The 23,472-nt window shown below is 35.1% G+C and overlaps 1 protein-coding gene across 19 annotated transcripts in view; it reads left to right on the top strand.

Annotated features, from left to right (window-relative positions):
* Positions 1–23,472, top strand: part of TRDN (triadin) — a 231,918-nt gene that overhangs the window by 60,788 nt on the left and 147,658 nt on the right. For 16 of the 19 annotated variants that reach the window (XM_058835672.1, XM_058835680.1, XM_058835675.1 and 13 more), the window contains 7 exons: positions 4,111–4,161; positions 10,465–10,521; positions 13,197–13,256; positions 14,638–14,697; positions 17,062–17,121; positions 18,588–18,782; positions 23,411–23,470. In XM_058835672.1, coding sequence (XP_058691655.1) covers positions 4,111–4,161; positions 10,465–10,521; positions 13,197–13,256; positions 14,638–14,697; positions 17,062–17,121; positions 18,588–18,782; positions 23,411–23,470 — 543 coding nt within the window. The remainder of the gene's footprint in view (positions 1–4,110; positions 4,162–10,464; positions 10,522–13,196; positions 13,257–14,637; positions 14,698–17,061; positions 17,122–18,587; positions 18,783–23,410; positions 23,471–23,472) is intronic. The other 3 variants (XM_058835682.1, XM_058835681.1, XM_058835685.1) reach the window with 3 other exon arrangements.

Here is a 23,472-nt window from a genome sequence, read left to right as displayed (position 1 = left end):
GTTGACTTTCTGGGTTACCTTAGGTAAAGCATTCTTGCATTTCAAATGGGGACTCTTTTTTTTTTTTTTCTCACTTTGTCTCTTATATCATTGACACTTTTAAAATGGTTTTGGGATTTTTTTTAAAGGTATATTTCATCTGTAAGATGGAAACTCAGAGGATGAGGTGTAGGTGCTGTTCTAACAATGCCAGAATGCTACTCACCACTTTATCCTCTAATGAAGCAAGATGCAAGGCTGTGCTTTCCCAGTAAGAGAAGAAATGTGTCCATCAAAGTTTGAACTCCTGTGTTACAGAGATGAGATATTTATACTGTGTTAGAGCTCCATGTGGTACCTAAAGTAATTCACGTAGGCTAAGGCTCATAGATGCTATTATAACACAATAAAACTGAAATAGCTGAGAATAATGCTATCCATTTCACTATGTTATAAAAAAGGACGTAACAAAAAATCAAAATCAGAAACACAAAGGCAGACAAGGAAGGGAATCAGGAGAATCTCCTCATGCCCTAGCGTTAGGGGCTGTGCTCTCCATTCAAACCCAGGTAAACCTGCACAGTGCTGACCCGTTAGTTCACACAGATTAAGGGACTGAAATGATTTTCTCCCATCCTGATTTTCCCGGAGCTGGAGTGCACAGCCAGTGCTGTGCGTTCGTTGGACACTGTCAACTGCTGTTAATGAAAATTAGCTGGGTGAGGTATAGGGCAGCCGCTGCCCAGACTCTGTTGTTCAGCAGGGATTTCCAGTAAAGCTTCCTGCTATACTGACCCTCAGCTGACTGTCAAGGTCTGGTTTGGGTCAACAGGACATAGATAAATCATCCTGAAGCAATATAGCTGAGTGTGTCTCCTTTCAGCATCTTGAAATGGTCAGTGAGAAGATTCCTAGCTTTCCTTCTTGGAGTTATTTAAAATAATCACCCTGCATGTTCTGTATATCTGTACAAGACCCGAAGTCTAGAGAAATTAGCATCAAACAGTATCCACATTTAAGGAAATACTTATCTAGTCAAAATCCAAGCAACACAAGGGGAAAGATAATTTTTCATGTCTGCCTAATAATTTAAGAAAACAAACAGTGAAATACAGTTTTTAAAATACATACTCCTTTACAATAATTTTATAAACTGTGCTGTCGTCGCATAAAGAATCTGGATGGTTGCTGTGGTGACAAAGATTATCCTTGCTGCTGCTTGATTCTGTCATTTTTCTAAACATGAATTCGTAATATTTAGGATTTATTAACAATGTGTCACATTGATAGAGATAAATTACATGCTTTAAACTGCCCATGTAAGTCTTCTATGATATTACAACCACTTTGTCAACTCAGCAATAAGATATGATGTGATTACTAGAAAATTAAAGCTATTTGTCATAAAAGATGAAGCAGAGAGTATCAGAACTCTCATAAAACAACAACAGAAAAATCTCCAGTAATCTAATGTTTCCTGATTTTAAATACTTTGAAGTTAGAAAATAGTTACTATTTTCTGTTTTGTAAATTGATCCAGTTTAGCTTATATTGAGACTAGATTTATTTGTATGGGAAAATTTGGGATGTAATGTACCAGAATTAATGTGATCCAGGCTGCAATTTTTTATGATGGTTCAGACTCTAATGGGAAGTTTGTGAAGAGACCTTAGTGATGGGATACTTTGTAGTATATAAAAGCATATATGCACACACTTGTGTGTTAAGATGTACTTCACTTCTAGGAATTTGTGTATGTTTCTTTGTGATTTGTGGTATCCTAATTGTAGCAGAAAATTAGATGAGATTCTCAGTGTGGTTGTCTAAAAAGTGTATTTTTTGTCCCTTACTGAAATATTTGTTTGAAGCAAGCTTCACTGATGATACAATGTAAGTCTGATTTAATAAGCACCTCTAGAGTCGTTGCTCCATACATGTTTTGCAGTCAAACTAGCAGTAAATTCCCTAAATCAAAAGTAATTTTAAAACACTTTTTTTTAAAAAAAATTTGAAATAACAGATTTATTCTTATTTTATATTTATTTTTTCAAGAAAAACTGGCCTTTTTTCTGTAGTGAGACATAATACATGGTAGAAATGCAGCAGAGTTGAGGCATTTTAAAGCAAGCAAGGAATATGTGTCTGTGTGACTCTGCCTGAAGAATATGATTTATTCATATGCATCTCTATATGTAGGGTGACCTCTTGAACTGGGTGACATATGTCTCCACTGTATGTTGCAATGCAGAGGAAGTGACTCAGCTTTCTTTAAGTCCCCTGAGTCAGTGTTTGGAAGCAGCCTGGAACAGTGGCATGGAAAACTGCTCAGATGTGCCCAGAATTAGGGAGCAATCTTCCATCTGTTCCTGTCTTGCAACATTCCTAGCATTTATGCTACCTAAACTACACCATGTAGCCCTTTAAGCAAAACAAGTGGAAAAATGTCTGAAAATCAAGCAACAGGATTCTCTCAGCTGATAGAAATAAAATATCCTCACATATTTAAAAGAAAAATAATCCAGGCTCAGCTGAAATACAGTAAATCAGTAGAGTATATTTCTTCCTATTCTCACCCTTTGAGGTTTATAGAACAATAAATGAACTGCACACCTGGGCTGAAAAGAGCAAGATGAAAAGTGAATAAAAACTCCTTTTAGCCTAACGACATCATATAATTAGCTTAGTTATGTTTCCATACATTAGTGGCTAACTAAGTGATGTATTTTACCCTTTGTTACTCTTTACCTCAGTGAAATAATATTCTCACTATCTGAAGACAGCCTAGCCTGATGCCATGGAATAGTTCTGGTTTTGCAAACCACACACAATAATTATTTCAGATACCAAATACTATACAATGAAAACATTCTTCATTATTTTCAAGGACTTATGTAAATATCTGTGGAGGGAAAGCTCCATTTCCTACTGGATTTCTTTGGCAATGTGTATCCTGAGAAAATAACTAAGGTTGTAAGTGAAATATTTCACTTGTTTTCAATAAGCATTAGAGTAGCTTCTTAGACTTGATATGCAATAACTTGCATATAACTTTTTCTCTGTTAGATTAATTTTGTGGTCAGTACTCTTGTTATTTAGACCCTGCAGACTACAGGTAATGCTGAAATACAAGAAGGCATCTCCCAGAGTCTAGTGAGGAAGTTTGAATTAGCTTTTGTGGAAAACTAATTTCATACAGTATTTTAGAGCAATTTTTGTACTGCAGGAAATATGTGCACAATATGATAAACCAGGCACTGTGCATAGTCTTAATGACTTTATTGCACAGCTGTAATAAATGCCTTTTAAATTTCTACAACTGTGTGTAAAGAGGGCTATGAACATTTGATTTAATTCTGGTTTGCTTTTTTGAAAATTCAACATTTTACCTTTTTTTATATTATCCTGGTTTGGACACAATAAAGACAGTAGAAAAAAGATTTATATGGAGGTATATATAAAACAGTAATTTAATATCAATATTGCAGCTGAAAAATTTCATTCAAAAGGAATGGCAGATAAATAATGTACCCCTTCCTCCTCTATGAAGACAGTTCTTAGTTTTTGGTGTACAGCATGATCAAAATGAGTCATTCTCTGAGACAACAATCACTAACACGGGAACTTTTTATCTCTATAGTTTATATAGAACATTGTGTTGGAGATACCAGTTCAGTATGTGAGCTTTAAAAATTTTAGAAAATATAATAAAAATAACATTTTTTCCTTCCAAAGATAATTTGGAAAACATAAAATAGTAATCTCGGTAAACAACTCAAAATACAGAAAAAAATGTTTAGTAAAAGCATCTGAATCATGACCAACGTGTTACTGCATAGGCATTACAGATCAGCAAAACCTATTCTTACCTTTAAGAGTAGCTTATGGCTCAATTAAAAACAAAATAATCATTAAAGACAGTTAATGTTGTGATTTATTTCAATATATCTTGTCTGTGTGTATATATAAAATTGAACTATATTGTATATAACTCTATGCAGGTGATAAAGCTGTGGTGCAGCCATAATATTTTAAGCATTTTTTAACTTCTTTTTTAATATGAGAATGCATCTGATATTTTTGTGTGTGAAAACTATTTTAATATTGATAAATCTGTGTTGCATTTTTTTCCAGAAATTCAAAAACAGAAAACAGAGAAACCTGAAAAACGAACACCAACGAAGGGTAACTATTTTTTTGTCTGTTTTCCCACATATATTTGTGTAACATACAGTGCTTTTGTTAACTACATAATTTTTGGGTTTTTTTAACTTGGTTAACTACTACCGCTGTATCACAGAAGCATTCAAAGATCAGTTGGCACAGACTGCAAATGATCAAAAATTCATGTATACCTAAGTATTAACAAAAAATTTGTAATTTTATGCTTGTGTAGCTAGATTGAAAATGCACATTCATAATAAGATTCTTCTGCCCAAACTTTTTCAGAAATCTTTTTTCTAGTAAAGGTTCAAGAAAGTTGAGTGTTGATGAACTTCCTTTGGTGCAAAAGGCATGAAGTGTGTTGGGCAAGGAAAAAAGCAAATTCATAGGCCAGTGGGTGCCATCCAAGTTAGGAAGTCATAGTTAAGAGGGAGCCAGGTGTGTATCAGAGATAAGAAAAACTTCCATTTTAAGAACCTGCTCTTTTTCAAACTGTTTAATCTCCTATAACTGGCACTTTCCAAAAATCCACAGAGGAAGTGGCTTGGACTGGTTTTCAGAGGTTGTATAAACAAAGGTGTTTCCTGGGATATCTGAAGGGGTTTTTTTGCCTAACAGAGCTCCTCCATAAGGGCCAGGCCACATAAAACTTGACGAGCATCCCTCTAAAACACCAGTGCTAAGCTTGATAGTGGCAGGGGGAAGCAAGAAAGAGGCTTATTAAAAATGTTGTGTATACGCATCCACCCTCCCTTATACAATTATATTCATTTGTATATGTATTAGTGCGGTTTTATAGTATTTTACATATCTGTAAAATGTTTTCAAAGCATTTTTCACCTCCAGTTCTGTGCTAATCAGGATTGTCTGGACTGACTAGAGCTGTTTCCCAACTATTTAATAAATCATGTTTTATCAAAGTGAATTTTTTAGGGTACCAGTGTGCAAGCCAGGTAATAATGAACAGAGATCCATTAGCAAGGATCGCAATTAAGGTCTTTTCAAGCAAAGTAATATAAAACCACAAATGATTCTGAAATTTTGACTGAGACAGCCTCTTGTGTTCAATTTCATCTATGCAAAAGTGCATTTCTTTACACAGAACAATATTAACATTGCAGAAATTATAACAAAGAAAGTATAAGATGCCAGAAAAAAAGTGTTCAGGTTTCATTAGCTAAGTCTCATTATTATGTGCCTGATAATGCAGTCTCTAGTTACACAATCAGTTGCTGAAGAGCAAAACAATTTTTTTTCTATATTTTGTTTTCATGTTTAATCCCAACAATGTGACTTGTACATAGGAGGAACAATTACAAGAAAACATTCTATCTGGCCTCTGTCTACAGTGTGATAAAGGCATGAATCCTTAGGGAATTTTACTGTTACCTTCTAAATTACCTTCAGGAAATATATACAAATACAGTCTTTTATTGTTTTTCATAGGAAAAATCCAGAAGTAAAATTAATATTTTTAAAAGCAGGAAATAGAAAAAAACATTTCTGTCTTCTGCCCAACATGTGGGAACACTAACGTTTTAAAAGTAATTTAATTATATTTTTGAATAGTCAAATCCTCTGAGTACAAGTCCCACAATTTACAAGGGAGTTCAATCTATAAGCCTCATTTTTGAAAGATTGAAGTGAAATATGAGGAATGGTTATAATGAATAAAAATCCCAGATGGAAGTGACTGAAATTAAAAGATTCAAACAGTATTGCGAACCAGAAAAACTGGTGCCCTAAAATTTGCTTTTAATTAAATATTTTGATAAACTACTTGCAATAATGTCTATTTCAATTATTGTAGCAAATTTAATCCTGGAAAGAAGAAATACTTCAAGAAACAATTTGACAAAGCCATTGGTCATGCTTAAGAGCTCTGAAATCAAATTATTTCATGATGACTTATACACATAAGCATAAATTCACTACAAAGTAGGGTCTTTCCAATTTGGTGTTTGAGGTATTATTAATTTCACGAGTGCAGTGGCACCTGGACTGCATGACCAGGAGTTTGATCAGCCAGCAGAGGCACAGTGGATTGATTATCTTCCTGTACACAACTCTCATGAGCATCTAGTTATTATGTTCTAGATAGATTTTACAGGACTCTGAGTTGCTGCTGGAGCCTGTTTAAGAAATAGGTGATATAATTGTTATTAGTATTATTACCAATAAGAGTTAATTGTGCATTGTTTTGGGAAAAAAGTAAGAACAAAAATTAAAAATATCGAGATAAAAGTATATGTAAGTACAAAAGTTCTGTCTAATGGAAGGTCCAATGACATTTTCTGATTTTTATGAAAAGCTGATCATACAAGTGAAATGAAATGTCTTGCATTTCTGGGAAATAGCTCTAAATAAACCAGGCATTGAGAAGGAATGGGAAAAGTTGATTTACTCTGGCTTTTCCCAAAATCACTTTACTAATTCATTGCTGTTGAAGTGAGATATGGAGAAAACAATATAATGATGGTTAATTGCTGCAGCTGGAAGACAAAGATTTGAGACAGCTTAACAGATAGAGCTAGACCATACAAATCCTAGTATGCTAGAAACCTACATATTTTCAACAAATTAATGAACTAAAGAGCATATTTCATACACAGATAAATCTGTCTAGCCTGATTTCTCAAGGTACAGCAACAACTATGCCTGTGTGAACTTTAAACTGGAGAACCTGGTACAGATAGCAATGTAGCTGTAGTTTCCTTTAATTAAGTATTTGGACCTGGCAGGTTATGCCCCTCTTCAGACCAACCCTATTTTTTTGTTCCAGTGTTCCTTCAAGAAGAATTAACTCATCTAAAGTTGCTTTACTTCCGAATGAAAGCATCTACACAGAGATTTAATGCTCTCTGACTAATGCACTCTAACTTCATTGTATTAGTTCATTTATCTTAACTTTCCTGAGAGTGCTGCCCTGTAGACAAGCACTTAGTCTGTTAGCTGGAGCGAGGAATCTCTGCTTCATGCTTGCTGCAGTCATCACCTGGCTTTGTACTAAGCAGCAGACTTAAGACTTACTCAGCTGGAAACTATTTTTGCTTCTCTTAGGCATGGAAGTTGTGTCTTACTACATATCTTCTTTTTGCACTTTCTGTTTTGGAGTGTGGAATGTCTTTGTTGGAGAACTTTATTGAAGAAAAACTAAATCACCTCCCCCCTCACCATGTCTTCAATTTGATACAAATAAAATCTGTGAAGATGATTGAGATTAGGAAAATCTTCTTACATATTTATGATGCTTCTTATTTTTATTTTTCTGTGAAGCAGATAGCAATAATAAGTTTGGAAAACATTGTTAAATTACCTTAAAATTTTCCATTATAAGCTTCTATTTTAGATTATTTATAAATTTATCATACTCCAGTCACTTAGGATGAGATTTCCCATGTTCATATTTTTGCCTCAGGCTGAATTTTCATTCAAAGACATGCAAAAATGTTTCAGCAATTTCCAAAATCTAGGTTAGTGAAAATTAGGTTGGGGTGTTATATTTTTTTCCAATGCTAATAACACTTCAGTCTGAGCTTAAGACTTTTTAGTATTTGCAAGGAAGTCCAAGAAAATTTCTTTTAATATGTGGAAAAATCTTACCTTCCACAATTGCCATAAATCTACTTCGTTTTTAAGTCTAATTATTTTTTTCTTATGGATGTCACCAGCATCCTAGTACCATAAGTAACGAAAGAGGTGATCTTGTAATTGCAAAATGTGTCACAAAGCTAATAAAATTATTATTAATAAACTATTCTAGTTTCAGCATTTTTCAGCTGAAAAGTACGTAAGTAGCCTTAAAACCATTTTTATATGCTTGTTGGGTTTTTTTAACCTTTTTTTTTTTTTTTTTTTTTTTTATGGAAAAGAAAATCCAATCAACTCTAATTTGTTTCAGAGAAACATGGCAGTATGGCCAGCCTGGCTAATTCTAAAATCTAATGCTTGCACCTAGAATTGTGGCCTTGAAAAAAGGCATGTATTAAGCTCTTTACAAAGAAAAATATATCCAAGTTACACAATATGGAAAAGATCTGTAGACAGCGATGTATTTTCTATGACAGACCTTTTATGACTACATATGAAGTTGAACTCTCAGGGGAGAGTTAATATGCTAAAAAATATCGTATTTAAATTTGTCAGATCAAAAGCTTCAGTGGATTTTGTTGGTCTTGTGATTGCACAGTCAAAAATGGCCAGTGATCACAGCCCTGAAACATGAACACTTTAATTTTTGGCAGCACCTGCCCTTCCCGAATAAGGGAAGCCATAGCTCTGACAGTGCCCATAAGAGGTAATGATAAACATTACAATCTGAGATTAGCAGCCTCTGAGGCTATGGGGATATCAACACACAGGATAAGGCTCTCAAACTAACCTTCACTGAGATCACCTTCAGCCTATAATTGGGAAGAGAAAAATAGCTTATGCTTATGCCAGCCTGGTCTCTTCTTATCCACATTCCAGGCTCCCTGCCCAGATACATCAAGTTACTTTTCTTTCTCAAGAAGGAGCCAACTGATCCCTCCCTCATGTTTTAAGCTTTAGTCCACACAAATATTAATATTTCTTCGCAGTTTTGCTGTTTGCATCATTTTGATATGAAACAAATTTCAATTAGATTCTTCTGTCCGCTTTCAGGTCTACTGACGTTCAATTCAGTTAGTGTTGTTCAAGGCTCATTTTATGGGTTTGTTGTGTGGGTATGGGTTTTGTTTGTTTTGTTGTCTTTTGGATTTTTTGGTTTGTTTTCCTGTTGTTGTGTGTTTTTTTCTCAAATCATGAAATAAGGGAATGTTATGGAAAAACTACAATAAAAGCCCACAATAATCTCTCTTACTCAAGTGAGATATCCTGTGGATAAAAACAAGCTTTCTGATTATCAGTCCATTCTGCATAGTTCAGCTGTACTTTTTGGCAGAGACTATAAGAGCTTTTGTCTGAATGTGCAGAAGAAGCTCATGTTTCACTCACATTGACCATCACAGAGCTGTTGTTTCCAAAATTGTGCAGTTGGTCCAGCCAAAACTGACAAAAGTGTTTAGCATAGAGCCAACATCTGCTAATACAAGTGCAAGATGTAAAAGCATGATACAGTTTCTGCAAAAAATACTCAGTTTTGGGAATGATTTTTCTTGGTATGCTCCTAGATGTGCTAAAGCATTTGAATGAGTTGTAATCTGTAATTCATTCAATAACACATCGCTGGTGTCGCTGCTTTCTTCACAGCCTGTTTTTTTAGTGTAAATTTACTGTCCAGATTCATTCTTTAAAGGCTTTGAAGTATCTCTCTTCAATCTTTTTCAACTGTACTGCTGTTTGTTATCAGCAATAATTTACTTGCTTTGACTGAAAATTAATTTTGGATAATGCAAACACATATAAGACATAATGAATTTACTGAATGTTTTGGATGATTTTTTTCTTAATGACTACAACCTGCTTTTTAATGTAGAAACAGTCAGCCAACAAAAAAGTGCTTGCACTTTAGTGAAATGGCACTCACTGCAAAGCTGGTGAAATGAATGGATACAAAAACATAATGTGTTTGTTTATAAAACTCACTGTCTTCTAATCAGAATTTGTTTTACTTGTTCCCAGAAACCTGGGTACAGAAAATAAAATAATTTTTCTCTGAAATGACAAAATGGTATTCTTTTAGTAGTATGGGTTTACTAAGAATAAAATCAGTAGTACATGGGATTGAACCATTTCATAACAAGGTCTGAGACCTGGGTGGGATATAGAGTCCATAAGAACTCATGTTTGCCTGCCTCTTGCAGGACATGGAGTTGGTTGTGTTTTGAACAGCTGCTCTTCCTGAGGTTGTACTCTGATTAAAAGAGATGATTTCTTGTTAATCCATCCTGTGACGGAAGTGACGGCTAAAAATAAAGAAAAAAATAGCATAGAAAGCAATATGCTGGCCGGTTTTTGTTAAGAATAGAAAGCAATGCTGTCAAGGGCTGAAAATAATTTCCTCAGTCAGAAATCTTAGAGTCAGGGTGGTTGTGTAATGGGACCAAAAGAGAAAGGACAGATTAGGTTGAGGTTGCTGAATAATCACTTCTTTCAGAAAAATATAGTCTAATATCTGAAAGCTTATTCAAGGAAAATATTTCTCTTGGACTTGGAATTAAATATTGACATTAAAAGGTCTATACATCATCAGGTACCTGTGACTCAGAGCTGAAATCCATATTTGGGTTTTCGAATGCTTTTCCTTGATCACTTTCATGAGATAATAAGTGTGCTTAATACATCTAGATCACAGATTTATTGTGAGCTGGGGTTTATTTATTTGTTTATTATTTGTATCAGCACACAGAGACAAACCTGAAAAACAAGAAAAAATTGAGAGGAAGGAACCCCCAAAGGGTATGTATTCAGCTTTTGATATTCTTTGTCTTTTTATCAGTGATTCAAAACAGTCTAATTGACTCTTAGGCTGTTTAATAATGTTTAAGACAATAATGTTTAAGGATGGAGGAGGTGAAAGCCAGTTGAAAAGAGAATATAGGAGAAATTTTTTACAAAAATTTGAATTCATCACTGTACAGAAAAACTGAAATTATATTCAGATATTAATTAGCAAGTGTTTGCTGTACTAATAAGTTATGTAAAAAATGCTCAGTGCAAAAATAGGTGTCCTTTTTATTCTTCTTTAATAAATCCAAGCATATTATTTGTCCTTGAGAACACTTTGCACCAAAATGTAATGAATAAATTATAACATACTGGTTATGGTCCCTGCAGATATTTTGCTTTGGAAATCTGCTTTAAAGAAAAAAAGAAAAAAAGAAATTCCTCCAAATTAATTTCAGAGACACCGGGGAGAGATTTTAGAGACAATTTAATAATTTTCCGGTGATGTATGCCAACAAATTAGAGATTTATTGTAGGAGTCAGAATCAGGATACTGCTTATTCTCTCCACACAGCTCATGAGTTAGTTCTGGGTTAGAAGAGCCACCATCTACTTTGCATTTTGTGAGGATATTTTAGCAAAACAGAATTTTGGTGTAGTGCACCTACTTGTGAAAACACTTTAATTCTTCTGAGAATATGTCCTTTGCACTAACTCATGGCTAATGAAGTCTCAGGCTGGAGGAAGAAACACATTCTTGAAGAGCAAACAGGCCAATAATCATAATAAATTACCAAAAAAAGAAAAGGGAAGACAGAATATCCAGCCACAGCAGACTTATTCAGGCCAAGAGCACAAGTGAACATGCACCTCCTGAAAGCTGTGCTTGACTAGGCTTTTCTAATGGTCTCTGATTGGAGTTTTTCAATTTCATATAAGTAATTCAATGTGCCTTGAGCTAACAAGATTCAGAAGTTAATGGCAGGAATACAATTGTATGTGTCTGTTAAGATGAATAATTATTGGGAGAAAATAGAATGGTGATAAAATGGGAAATTTTTTCTGGGATTTGGAAAAATGACAAAGCAAAGACGATAATGTCCAATATTAAAATATGAATTTGTCTTTAAGATTTCTGTTATAATGTGGAAAACTTGGGGAACTCTTCAACTTGATTTCACAGGAGAATAATATTTAAAATTTTATTAAGTTTCTTAGAGAAAAGGAAAAAAATTGGCCCAGTCAAATTCAGATAGCCAGTGAAAAAAATGACAATTACAGTGCCTCAGCTTGCCATAAATCCTATTAATATTCTTTCTACCTAATTGTATTTTTTCTTGAAGTGAACTATTAGTTTTATTTAGTGAACTATCACCGAAACTGCTATGGAAACGCTAATGTGTATAGAGATTTTCTGTATTCACAGTACTAATAAACATTACTTTCAGACTGTACATTAAATTTCAAAACTAAAACTATGAATGTGTGTCTTTCTAAGGTCCGTTTCATTGTAGTGAAGTGGGAGACTCTAGAGACTGCATCCTTGTATTTTTGCTGCTTATTTTCTGCATTAAATTCATTGCCTTTTCAAGATCAATATAATGGAGATATAAATAGCATCCTATTCTAATATATCATCAACTCTGGGATGAAATTTAAGAAAGTTATTTAATGACCCATTAGAAGTGTCTCAGTCACTTAGCAGTGTCTTGGTCAGAGATGTCAGCCATGTTCTCACGTGCTTCATCACTATATAACTTAAAAATGTGGAAGCCTGAATATTGTCTACCACTCCTCTTTTACATCCAGTTACATATGGAATTCATGATATTGTTAAAGAGGTTTCTTATCTCCTCAGGTTAGACAAAAGAAGTTGTACTAAACTTGGATGAAATCTCCCCAGGAGTTAGACTTAAGCTAGGCTTGCATTTTCACAGCTGTTCTTTCAGAAGTGTTCTAAAATGCACGTGCTTATTTTTCATTTTCTAGAAAATTACAGCATAAAATCCTAAGAAAAGCAATTGGAAAACGTTCTATGAACAAGTGGATAGCATAATGCAGTCTCCACTGTCATAATGTTAGTTTTACTTTGCACATACTGGGTATCTAATTATGGTTCTGAGATCGTCATTGCCAGGATCTGATCTCAGCTAGTGTCCATTACTAGCTATCTGTATCCATTACTAGCTGTCCATATCCATTGCTGGTTATCCATTTCAAGCCAGCTGGCGAGTCACAGATGTATCATTTGCACATGTGATTCTCTTATGCTCCGAGATTGATTCCAGGGTTTTTACAACCTGTGTCTGACAGAGTATGGGGCGGCCAAGGTGAAGCCCTCTTTCTATCACAGGCAGCAACATTTACTGTGAGCTGTGCCTTAGTAAGTGACAGTTTTCTGAAATTCTTCTGGAATTGACAGACAATTGCAAGAGATGATGTTATGCAGAAAACAGCTGAGGCATGTTACCATGGCAGTAACTTGTTAGCCAGAGTTGGCTGCTCACACCCCTCTAGTATGATGTGTGCTGTGAAAATATGCACAGGGCAGCTCTGCCACTTAGTATCCTAAAGCTCATCTTGGTGAAATTGTTTTGGATTCTTAATTTTTTATTTTTTCCACTTTTTTCTTTCTTTTTTCTTTGTCTTTTTTTAAGGATATATATAACACTTGCTTTCTTTCCTAGTGACAAGTAAAGACAAACTGGAAAGACAAGAAAAACCTGAAAAAAAGGAAAGGAATGCAGGTAATTATTTAATGTCAGAATTTATTTTACATTTGGAGGTACCCCAAGGCTAATTCTCTACTCAATTCCCATTTATGTATGCCTTTGATTGAAGAAAAAAAGCATTATAAAATATTATGAATAAAAATAATGAAATAATAAAAAGGTTTACAGTCTTACACAATAAGTAGCATTTAATATTCCTTCTGCATATATTTGGTTTTTTTGTGTTTTTTTTTTTTCCTGGGGAAGGAAGATAATCTGTTTTGTGCTCTGGATTAGTGTAATCTTATGATAATCACTGAGTATTTCCAACACTTGCAATAAGAATGGTTGCTAAGAGACTGTGGTCATCCAAGAAAAAAGAACCTGACAGCCCATTCACAGAGGTAATCGGGAAGACCATGTGGAAAAAAAGCATTTGAAATAGACTATTGCATAGGGCCATTGCATAGCCACTGAGTACACCAGGACTAATTCTTCCAGTAGCTACTCCCAATAAATACGTGTCTAGCACTGTTTTATCTTCCCCAATTTTTACTTTCTTTTTACACACCAGCTCAATGCTCATGCATACATTTTTGTGTTCCTAGGATGATCTCATATGCTGTACTCAAACAGGGAACTGTGTGTTTTCACACACATGATCCCCACAGGCCACCTCAGGGCACATCAGCCCATGTAAGCATCAGTTCTGCACACCCATGGACAAGTTACTGTGAAAACATTAATCACAAAAATTTAGCAAATGAGAGCCTACACAGGAGAGTATTTCAGATTACCCACACCACTCAGTGACTACCACACAACTCAGGTATATTCTGAAACCTGAGCCAGAAATCCAGAAACTATGGAGCAGTTAATTTCAATTTGTAAGGTGGAAATTAAAAGCAAACAAAAAGCTCCAAAGAACATTAGTTATAATGTCACTGCAATTAGATTTGTAATTAATTATAGTGCTTAATCATTCATAGCTGGAAAAAGTTGTTCTGTGGAGTTCAGAAAATCCTTCAGAAATTAACCAAAGTAATAAGCAAGAAAGCTAAATGTAACAATACACCAAAACAAGCAAATAAATTGCAGTATATAAATATATTAAAGAGAGAAAAACAGTAAACAATATGTATGACTCTTCTTGACTATCTCCTTTCATGAGATTATAGTGGAGCTAGAAAGCCTGCTGCTCCTCCAGCCAATGGCAAAGATGTCAGTGATGGAAGATGAGTTTTTGGACGTTCCAATCCCATATTTTGACATCAACAACAAACAGCAGCAGCTGAATCAATCTTCCTCATTCTTTGCATGCATAACCATGGTGCCTACTTGTGTCTCTTGATTCTTTTTCTCATTTAAATGCAACTTTTTTTTTAATGACCATTGAGATTATTGGTTTTATTTCTAGCTGTTCACAAAGAGAAACCTGAAAAGCCAGAAAAACAAGAAAAGAAAGCACTGTCTAAAGGTATTGTGATTATCATTAAAAGCTGTACAATTTAAGTGCTTGAAATCTTGGGAGAATGTGGAGTTAAGCATTTAAAGTACAAAGCTCTTCTAAGTCATGTTGTGCATTTTTTGGGTGTTGTCACTTTTGTGTAAGCAGGTATTGATCAACCCAAGTGAAGTCTTGCTCAGCATTTTTTTTTTTTTTGCTTTACTCTCCTGTTTTTATGCACAGAGCTTATTACAAATCATTCTTACAGCTAAAGAGTGAAACCTATGATTATTTTATTTGCATTCCCTGATGCTTTTTTTCTCTGCCAAGGGATTCAGTAGTTTGCCTGCAAAGAGGTTTTCTCTTGTGCATTAGTTTTCAACCTGATGCAGACCTAATACAAAAGTATTTATTGTCTCTCAGTCTGGGTCTTCCATTATATCCAAAAATAGAATTTCATTTTCTTGCCTTGATTTTTTTCAATAACATTTTAATTTCAGTATGTTATTTGCACTGTCTTCTAGGGCATCACTGGCTTTGGTCAAGATTTACATACCTAATAATTATCATATATATTCTGAAGCAATATAATGGATATGTGAGGGGTGAATTTCACTATTCATGTGAATAATTCCATCTTTGGCTGTGGTTTGGGCAGGGAAATTTAAAAATCCAACCACCTTCCCCTATTATGCCATTTTTAAAGACTAACATTTATTATTGCTTGGCATTTGAATGTTTTTCTCTGAGGTTAGATATTTCTCTGTGGCAGATATTTCTGTAATGAAGTTCAGTTTCTGTCTCTGTCTCTTTTTATTTTACTCAGTTAACTCTTGAAGAAATACTATGCAACATATATTCATATCAGTTTGTTATGGCATTGAGATTAATCTCATGACACTGGGAAGCATGAATTAACTAGGTTTAATTTGAATATGTTCAGATAATATAGATACAAATATACAAATCACCCTTTTTTTTTACTTGGCCGTAGTCTGAGGAAGAATGTAAAACAAAAAGTGAAGAAAGAAAGCAAGCAAGCAGAATGAAGACTTAAAGCCATAAAAAACTTCGAAGGGTAGCCATGGTGCAGACTCTCTTTTAAAGGGATACTGTTCATTTTTTTCTACTTTCAGTGTATAGCTTGAAAGTGTGGGATTTTTTTCATAAAATGAAATCATGCTGAAGTAAGCCAGAGAAAATAAATGCCCATAGTGTCTGTGTTGATTTGAAAAGCAAATAACTTCCAAGAATCACTGAGATAGTCCTAATAAGCAGCCAGCCTCTTTACCCATTTATCTTCTGCTAGCTAACCAAATAATCACTTAATATGTTTAATAGCAGCCATGACTCCAGTCACTGGCTGGAAAATTTTATGAAGAATTTAGACACTGTAGCTGTGGAGATTTGTGGCTGCAGTGTGACATAGCCATGCTGCCCTCTCTTGGGTAGGTTCCCTGCAGTGAGTCCCTATGGCATCAGAGGGGCTATTTCAACCAACGACTTGCAGTCGCTAGGAAATTAAAATATTCAGGTCCTGGCCAGCTCTGGGGAATGGACATACTGAAAGTCGTGTGGCTACTTCCCACACAGTCAGCAGGTTTTCTTTATGCTCATTGCAAAGACTCAAGGTAACTCCTCAGACTCTGTTAAAGGCTCCAGAAAACCTCAGTGACGAGTGTTTTTTAAACACACTGTCTAAAAATATCTTAAAAAAAAGTAAAACCCAAATCTCAATTATGCCTCCTACAGGTTGGAATTCCAGGATGGAATGTTGCTATTATGTAGTTATCAGTTGAAAGAAATGTAATTAACTCTCAAGGCTGGTTTGTTCTGGCATTCCATCTGGATGGTGACCCGGAGGGCAAAGATAGAGGTCTGCATAAAACTCCAGCAGCCTTTCTGGAGCATAGCCTTGTGTGTGTTTGCACAGTGTATCTTATGAGACATGAACTCACTCAAGCTGGGCTCTGAAGTGAGTACCAGACTTATGGCTGTGCTTGTAGACAATGAGCCCAAGCTAAGAAAAACACCTTTCTGTAAGACAAACACAGCCACACGGCTTCCTGTTGGCTGGAGGACAAGGCCAAGTCCGTGTCTGCTTGGCACATGACGTGAGCATGACATGACAGATTGTTTCATCTGGAATATGCAGTAAAAACATTCCCTAGGGCACTTCAGATCTGTGTGACTCACTTGTCCTCTGCTAAGGGAGCCCCAACAGATAGTTTGAAGATTTTGACCCCACTATATGAATCTGAAAACAAGACTTTTGAAAACTGAAAAATACGAATAGTAAGAAAATGTGAAATTTCCTATGGTGATATTGTGTTTTGGCAATATTTTCTTGTTTGTGAGTTTTTCCCCCTAATATACAGCTGTTCTCATTTCTAGTAACTCAAAAAGATGCACCTGAAAGACGTGAAAAAGCTGAAAAGAAACCTCCTCCCAAAGGTATTTACTTATCTGTACTACATTTTTTTAAACTGAATTGACATTGAAATGCACAAACTTTATTTTATTCAAGCAGAGATTGTAAATGTGTGTGAAAAATCAGCTACATTAAATTAAAATAATAGATAATCAGAATTAAAATGTCTGTAGAACATCCAGGGGTTAATTCTGTGCTTGGTCCCTTTCAAAATCTGTTGAAATTTCAAATTAAGAATAAAAGTATGAACCACCATTTCACTGAAAAACCAGTAAGCCTACCTGCAAGAGATCTGACATACATTTTCACTACAACTAGCTGAGGATATTAATTCTCCACTAGCTGGCAATACCTGTGTTTGACTGGGAGAAATGTTCTTATATAATTATCTGAATTCTGGTTTGCAATAGTCAGATATTTCAGCTTACATATTGATAAAATCAGTTTAAACATCTCAGTGGTTTAACAGAAGTCTAGACACTTACAGAAAACAGATATTTGGTAGCATACAAGTTTTGCCTCAAGGACAATTTAGATCTATGAAGAAACCAAGAGTATGAACTTTGCACTAAACAGATTAATTTAAAACATATCCAGTGGTAGTTTATACTACTATTTGATTTTCCACTGGAATGAACTAGAAACAGACATATTGAGAGAGTGCATGTCTCAGGTGAGAAAAAGTTGCTGACACATAAAAGTGGAAAGAATGCTTTGGGTCTCACCAAGCTCTGTGTAGCTTCAGCTACTGATATTTACAGTTACAGTATTTATTGTTTGGCAACTCTGCTTGGAAACCTCCTCACTCTACTGGAGGGCATCTCATGGTCTCAGACTTTCAGCCCCCAGAATTGGGGTTGATCAGACTCAAGAACTCAAGAACTCAAAAGTTCTTGGTCTGAGACCTAGAATCGATGCATGAAAGCAACCCTTAAAAATAATCACACGCTATTTTTCCAGCTTACAACAGAATTAAACACTGAAGTCTAAACTTGTTCAGATAGTACCTCCCATATTTGTTTGCTTAATGACCAACATCTTCCTCCCTAGTTTATACCCTAAAACTTATCGTATTAGAAACGCTTATTATTTGGCATATTCTATTATATTTAACATCAGCCAAGTATGTGGTATAACACTATATTTCAATATATTTAAATTATATTTATATATATATAATAATATGTTATATATTATATATTATATATTATATATTATATATTATATATTATATATTATATATTATATATTATATATTATATATTATATATTATATATATGTCTAATGTCTTATATAAAACCTCTTTGGATCTCATATTTCTGTTTAATTCTCCCTGGTTTGAGGGGATTATAGGTTTCATCAGATCTTACCAAGCTGTTAATAATGAAGAAATGCTCATTATTAATAGCACAGTATAAAGTAAATGGCACTGAATATTATGTTGGGGGCAGAGAATGACACTGAAAGCTTTTTCTTTATTACCTGCAGAGGAGAAGAAAGTAAAGAGCACTAAAGTGGAAGCAAAAGTTAAAAAGGAAGTGAAGGATGGAAAAGGAGAAGCAAAGACGGCAGAGAAGGTGAAGCAGGCAGAGACAAAAACAACAGAAACTGGGCTAATAAAGGCCAAAACGAAAGTTAAGGAGGAGAAAGCTCTTCAGACTGTAACTAAATCGGACAAGAAAGGTAAACAAAATGAGGAGGAAGCAGATGAAGATCCTAAAAATGTTGTAGGGAAGAAAGAGAGAGAATGGAGTTAAATCTATCAAGGACCAAAGTCCACCCATGAAAAACAAAAGTGCAGCACAAATAAATTCCACACAAACCTCACACTCCTAGGACGTGACTACAGAAAATAAAATAAGCTTAATTTTTATAATCAGAAGGTTCTCAAGTTTTTCATGGCTAAAGTTTCATTTTAATTTAAATACTTCTTTACCAAGGACCAATTTCTCTTCAGATAGGTCTGAGACTTCATGGATTTGCTCAGTAGCATCTAATGTAGTAGATTGCAAGCAGAGTTATTTTTGAAAATTCAGACTGTCCAATGACCTATTGGGAATCCTGGTTTGTTTCTACATCTGCATATGTCCTCTGTAACCATAATGAAAGCAGCCGCAGTGGTGTAATAATTTATCTAACATCATATTGTATGAGGCACTGGCAGGTTGTCAGGTATTGTACAGCATAGCGAAATACCCGCCTGATATAATTTAATGTAAACAGCTTTCAAATTCCTTCCCAAAAGGAAAGAAATATTAGTACTCTGGTGAAAGGAATAAATTAAGTGATAAAACAAAGAATCAACGGGCACTGACACCATATAGTTAACAAGGTGTTAACTATATGCTCCACTTTGTCAGAGTAAGCCTGGGTCCCAGGTTGCACTGAGACTGGTCCCCTGATTTCCCTGAGGCATTTCCACAGCACTAGGTACAAGTCTGGACGAATGAAGGCAGCAGGACCTGGTTTCTGTATGAGCTGCCACACTGCAGCCGTGGGATCATTCTGGCGTTGAAGGAGGCAGCTCAGTGTTGCACAGTGCACCTATCTGATCCTTTCAGCTGTTAACCACAGATAACAGCTAACAGATAAAGTTTGTGCCTCAGCATCAAAGCAGCCATCCCTGCCGGGCTATCTGAGTGTGCCTCATCACATTCTCTCAAAGTTTCATAACCATCACTCTGGACCCCTCAGGAATCGCCTAAATTATATTTTTGTAGAAAAGTGAGAGAGTTTGAGACAGCCTGCTTGTTGATATGCATAGTGTGCTGAACTAGTATTTTTTAATGTTTATTCGTATTCCAGTTAATTTTGTCTTTTACTTGAAATATTAGGACCTATGAGGCATGGAATCAAAGCAGCATCTACCACACTGAGTGCTGTGACCAAGAACAAAGTTCAGCAAATTGTTCAGTTCACTTGAGAGGTCAAAATCTCTTTCAATTTTTTGTTTTCTCTGGCAGAGTTTCAGTGCACAGTGGGAGCCTCTCCATACTGTTCAGGATAAAGCTCTCAAAAAGAAATGCTGTGCAGATGACAACAAAATATTTTAAGTAGGGATCAAAGATTACAAAGGTCAATAGAATAATGGTGGGGTTTTTTTTGTTTTTTGCTTTGTTTTTGTGAGATTCCCAACAACTTTAGCCAATAAATATTAGCAAAATGATCCATCTTGACATCAAACATTAACAGATCACTTTGCAAGTCTGCTTTAGAGTGTGACCCCAGTGACTGTGCACAGAATCCCAGCAGGTGAAAATGAGAATAAGCAGCTGGAGTGGAGGAAGGAAGGAGCCTCTTCAACTGCCTTTATCACTGAAGACAGGCCTACACACATCTAGTGAAAGCTTCATTTCCTACTGCCGAGATTCTTTTTTCCACCATAAGCCACTGCTGCACAGCTGGATACTCTAAAAAATTCATTTTTATGTTTCAGTCCCACTGTGACCCAAGGTGAATATAATTTAAAAGTCGATGCAGTTTTGCAGAGATCTCCTGATCCTGCAATCTTTACGTTTACTTACTCAAGGGAGTAGTTCTGCAAGCTTATGTGAAACAATGCAAAAAATATAGCGGTGATCACAAAAGAGTTGTTGCATCATTTAGTACTGAAATTAAAATGAAAAAAGATAGGTCATCTCCCTGGGTAAATCACACTAAGCCCAACAACAAAAACTTCTGTGAGTACATTTATCATTAAGAATCTAGTCCCAAATTTTGACATGATTTATTAGTACTTATGTGAATTTTTTTTTTGCTGCCATTATGGAGTTATAGGTGAAAAATAAAGTGTGAAATTTTCCTCTTAATACAGGAGTTTAGATTAAAATTAAGAGAAGAGACACTTGGAAAATCATATTCATTTAAAATTCCTTAGCTTTAAGTCTTTACTGATTGGTAGCATTCCTATGAACTTAAATAGGATGTTATAGTGCACCTTGCTATGCCGTATAGAGATTATATTTTTGTTATTGAGAGTTTCACATTCTGCCTTTAATTTCTTTTATAAATCCCATTTTTTTGTGTTCAGTTGCTAAAAAAATAATATGAGGAGAAAATTAATACAAAATCTTTTTTCTAAAATACAAGCAAGATTAAGGATTTTTTTAAACTTTATTCAAATTATATTCTTACCAAGCAAAATAAAATAAATAAAAAAAAAATCACAACAACAACAACAAAAAGATAAACATAATCAACAACACAGTTATGTTATTCCTGGTCTGTACTACTATTAAAGAATAGATTATTTTAATATCAATTAAATGGTGTGATTCTAGAGCCTCATGTTATGTCTATATCACAACTCAAATAGAACCAGCACAGGCTTGTGGTCTGCCATGGATGTTTTCCCCTACTATAGTTTTGTCCCATATCCTCTAGAAGTCCTATGTACAATGCCCCAGATGTTGCAGGAAATCTTCCCAAGACTCAGCAAGGATAGAGGCAGCTTGTCTTGCCAAAGGAGAACTAAGAAAAACAGCTTTTTGTGCAAGAACTGTGCCCAGCCATTTGCTTTCTGGGCTTAAGTATTGGTGTTGCTCCATTTTATTTATAAATACTCACTGAGACCCTATTGCAACAGTGTCCAAGTCCGTGCAAACACTTTGCTGACTTCAGTAGCTTTAGGTGGGCTCAAGAAAACAGATCTGTACATGATTTCTCACATACACACTGTTATTTTTATTTTTTTAGAATAATAGGGCAGATACTGTAGCCTTAAGGATGGAATCCAAAGTTAGAGCCAGCCAGAATGATAAATTTGAATTCCCAAATATGAAAGATAATTACAAATATTCATTCAAGGTTTTAAGGGCAGTGTTTACAGCCACAGCCCTCTGTAGATGCTGAAAGTTTTGCCCCAGGCTCCACAACCCTGACTGGAACTACCCTTGCCATCTCACTAACACAATAGAGCTGCCTAGGCTTCTCTCAACTAGAAAAAGTGTTTGGATATTTGTTGAGTTGGTAAACTCTTTCCTAAGTTCTACATCTGCATAGGAAATAATGGCTTGAGAGCTGTAGTTGCTCATCCAAGGACTGCTGTATCAGTCAACATAATAGAGCAGCAGTCACATAAATGCCTCAGCATCAAGTGATACTGATGTAGCAGTGAGCTGTGCATGAAAGTCCATAATATAATGAGTGTCACATACTTGGGAATTACATTTTGCATTTAAATGTAACAGCAATGCCATTTTAAAAAAATTAATTATTCCAAAGCCAGCATAATTTTATTTTGGAGTTGCCGACAGGGAAAGCAAGTGGCTTTGTAAGTGAGTAGGACAGAGATGCCACAGGAGGTGGAGAGAAAGAGATGTAACTTCTGCAGTGCAGGAACTGTGCTAAAAGTCTTGGACAGATGGATGAATATGCTTCAAGGACAACTGAGAACTAACTTAGCTAACCAGAGCTGGCATTTAGACATCAACATTAGCCTTCAAAGCAAATGCCCCTTAGAGTCCACTGGAGCAACAAGCTGTTTTATCTGATCTTCTGAAAAAATCCAGCAATACTGATTTTTTTTTTTTTTACTCAGTTAAAGCTGATAAACTTTCTTCACCATTCTTATTGTTAGAAATTTTTGTTAAGCTCTCCACCTCTGCTTATGTATAGAAGTCAATGGACAATCATCACTTCTGGAATCAGCATTATATTTAGATTCAGAATCCTTAATTTCTGAATAGTATAGTTTATATATATATATATATATATATATATATAACATATACATATATATTTGTAAAGATTAGTGTTTGGAAAATGATTCTGTAGTGAAACAGTAGAATTCTGTGGAAAACCTTGTTTCTATAGGAGTGTAAGTATACAGAGTTCTTTTTATATTCCCATTTACTAAATATTTATTATACAGTTAAAAACATATTAACAAAATACTGTGATACAAAACTTTTTTTTACATTTTGTATCAGCTGTCTGTCAAATTGATCTTCACAGACGATGAAAAGTCTATGAGACCTATGGCCAGGCAGCAGTTTGCACTGTACTTGTGCATGGGGTTAAGCTACATGGCAAGCAAAGCCAGCCCAGAAAAAGAGGTGCTAGCTCTGGGACACTGGAAGCTCTGCAGTTCTTGGCTAAAGGTTTTGAATTAGATCTGGACAACAAATTGTCACTTTCTGAACATGCGAATCACCTGAAGGTCAGGAAAGAACCATAAATATGTAATAAGACTATCTATGAAAAGGCTACTGAGATGTCTTTGTGCTGCCAAACTTTATTCACTGTTAAATACAAATGACATTCTAAATTTACTTTCTTCATTACTCTTCTTTTCCTTTTTGCTCTGTTAGATCAATATGCATTCTGTCGCTATGTGATTGACATGTTTGCGCAAGGGGATTTTTATCCAGGT

This window comes from Poecile atricapillus, chromosome 3, assembly GCF_030490865.1.
Source record: "Poecile atricapillus isolate bPoeAtr1 chromosome 3, bPoeAtr1.hap1, whole genome shotgun sequence".
NCBI classification, from domain to species: Eukaryota; Metazoa; Chordata; class Aves; order Passeriformes; family Paridae; genus Poecile; species Poecile atricapillus.
Note: the sequence above shows the minus strand (reverse complement) of the source record. Positions and strands in the feature narration are given on the sequence as shown.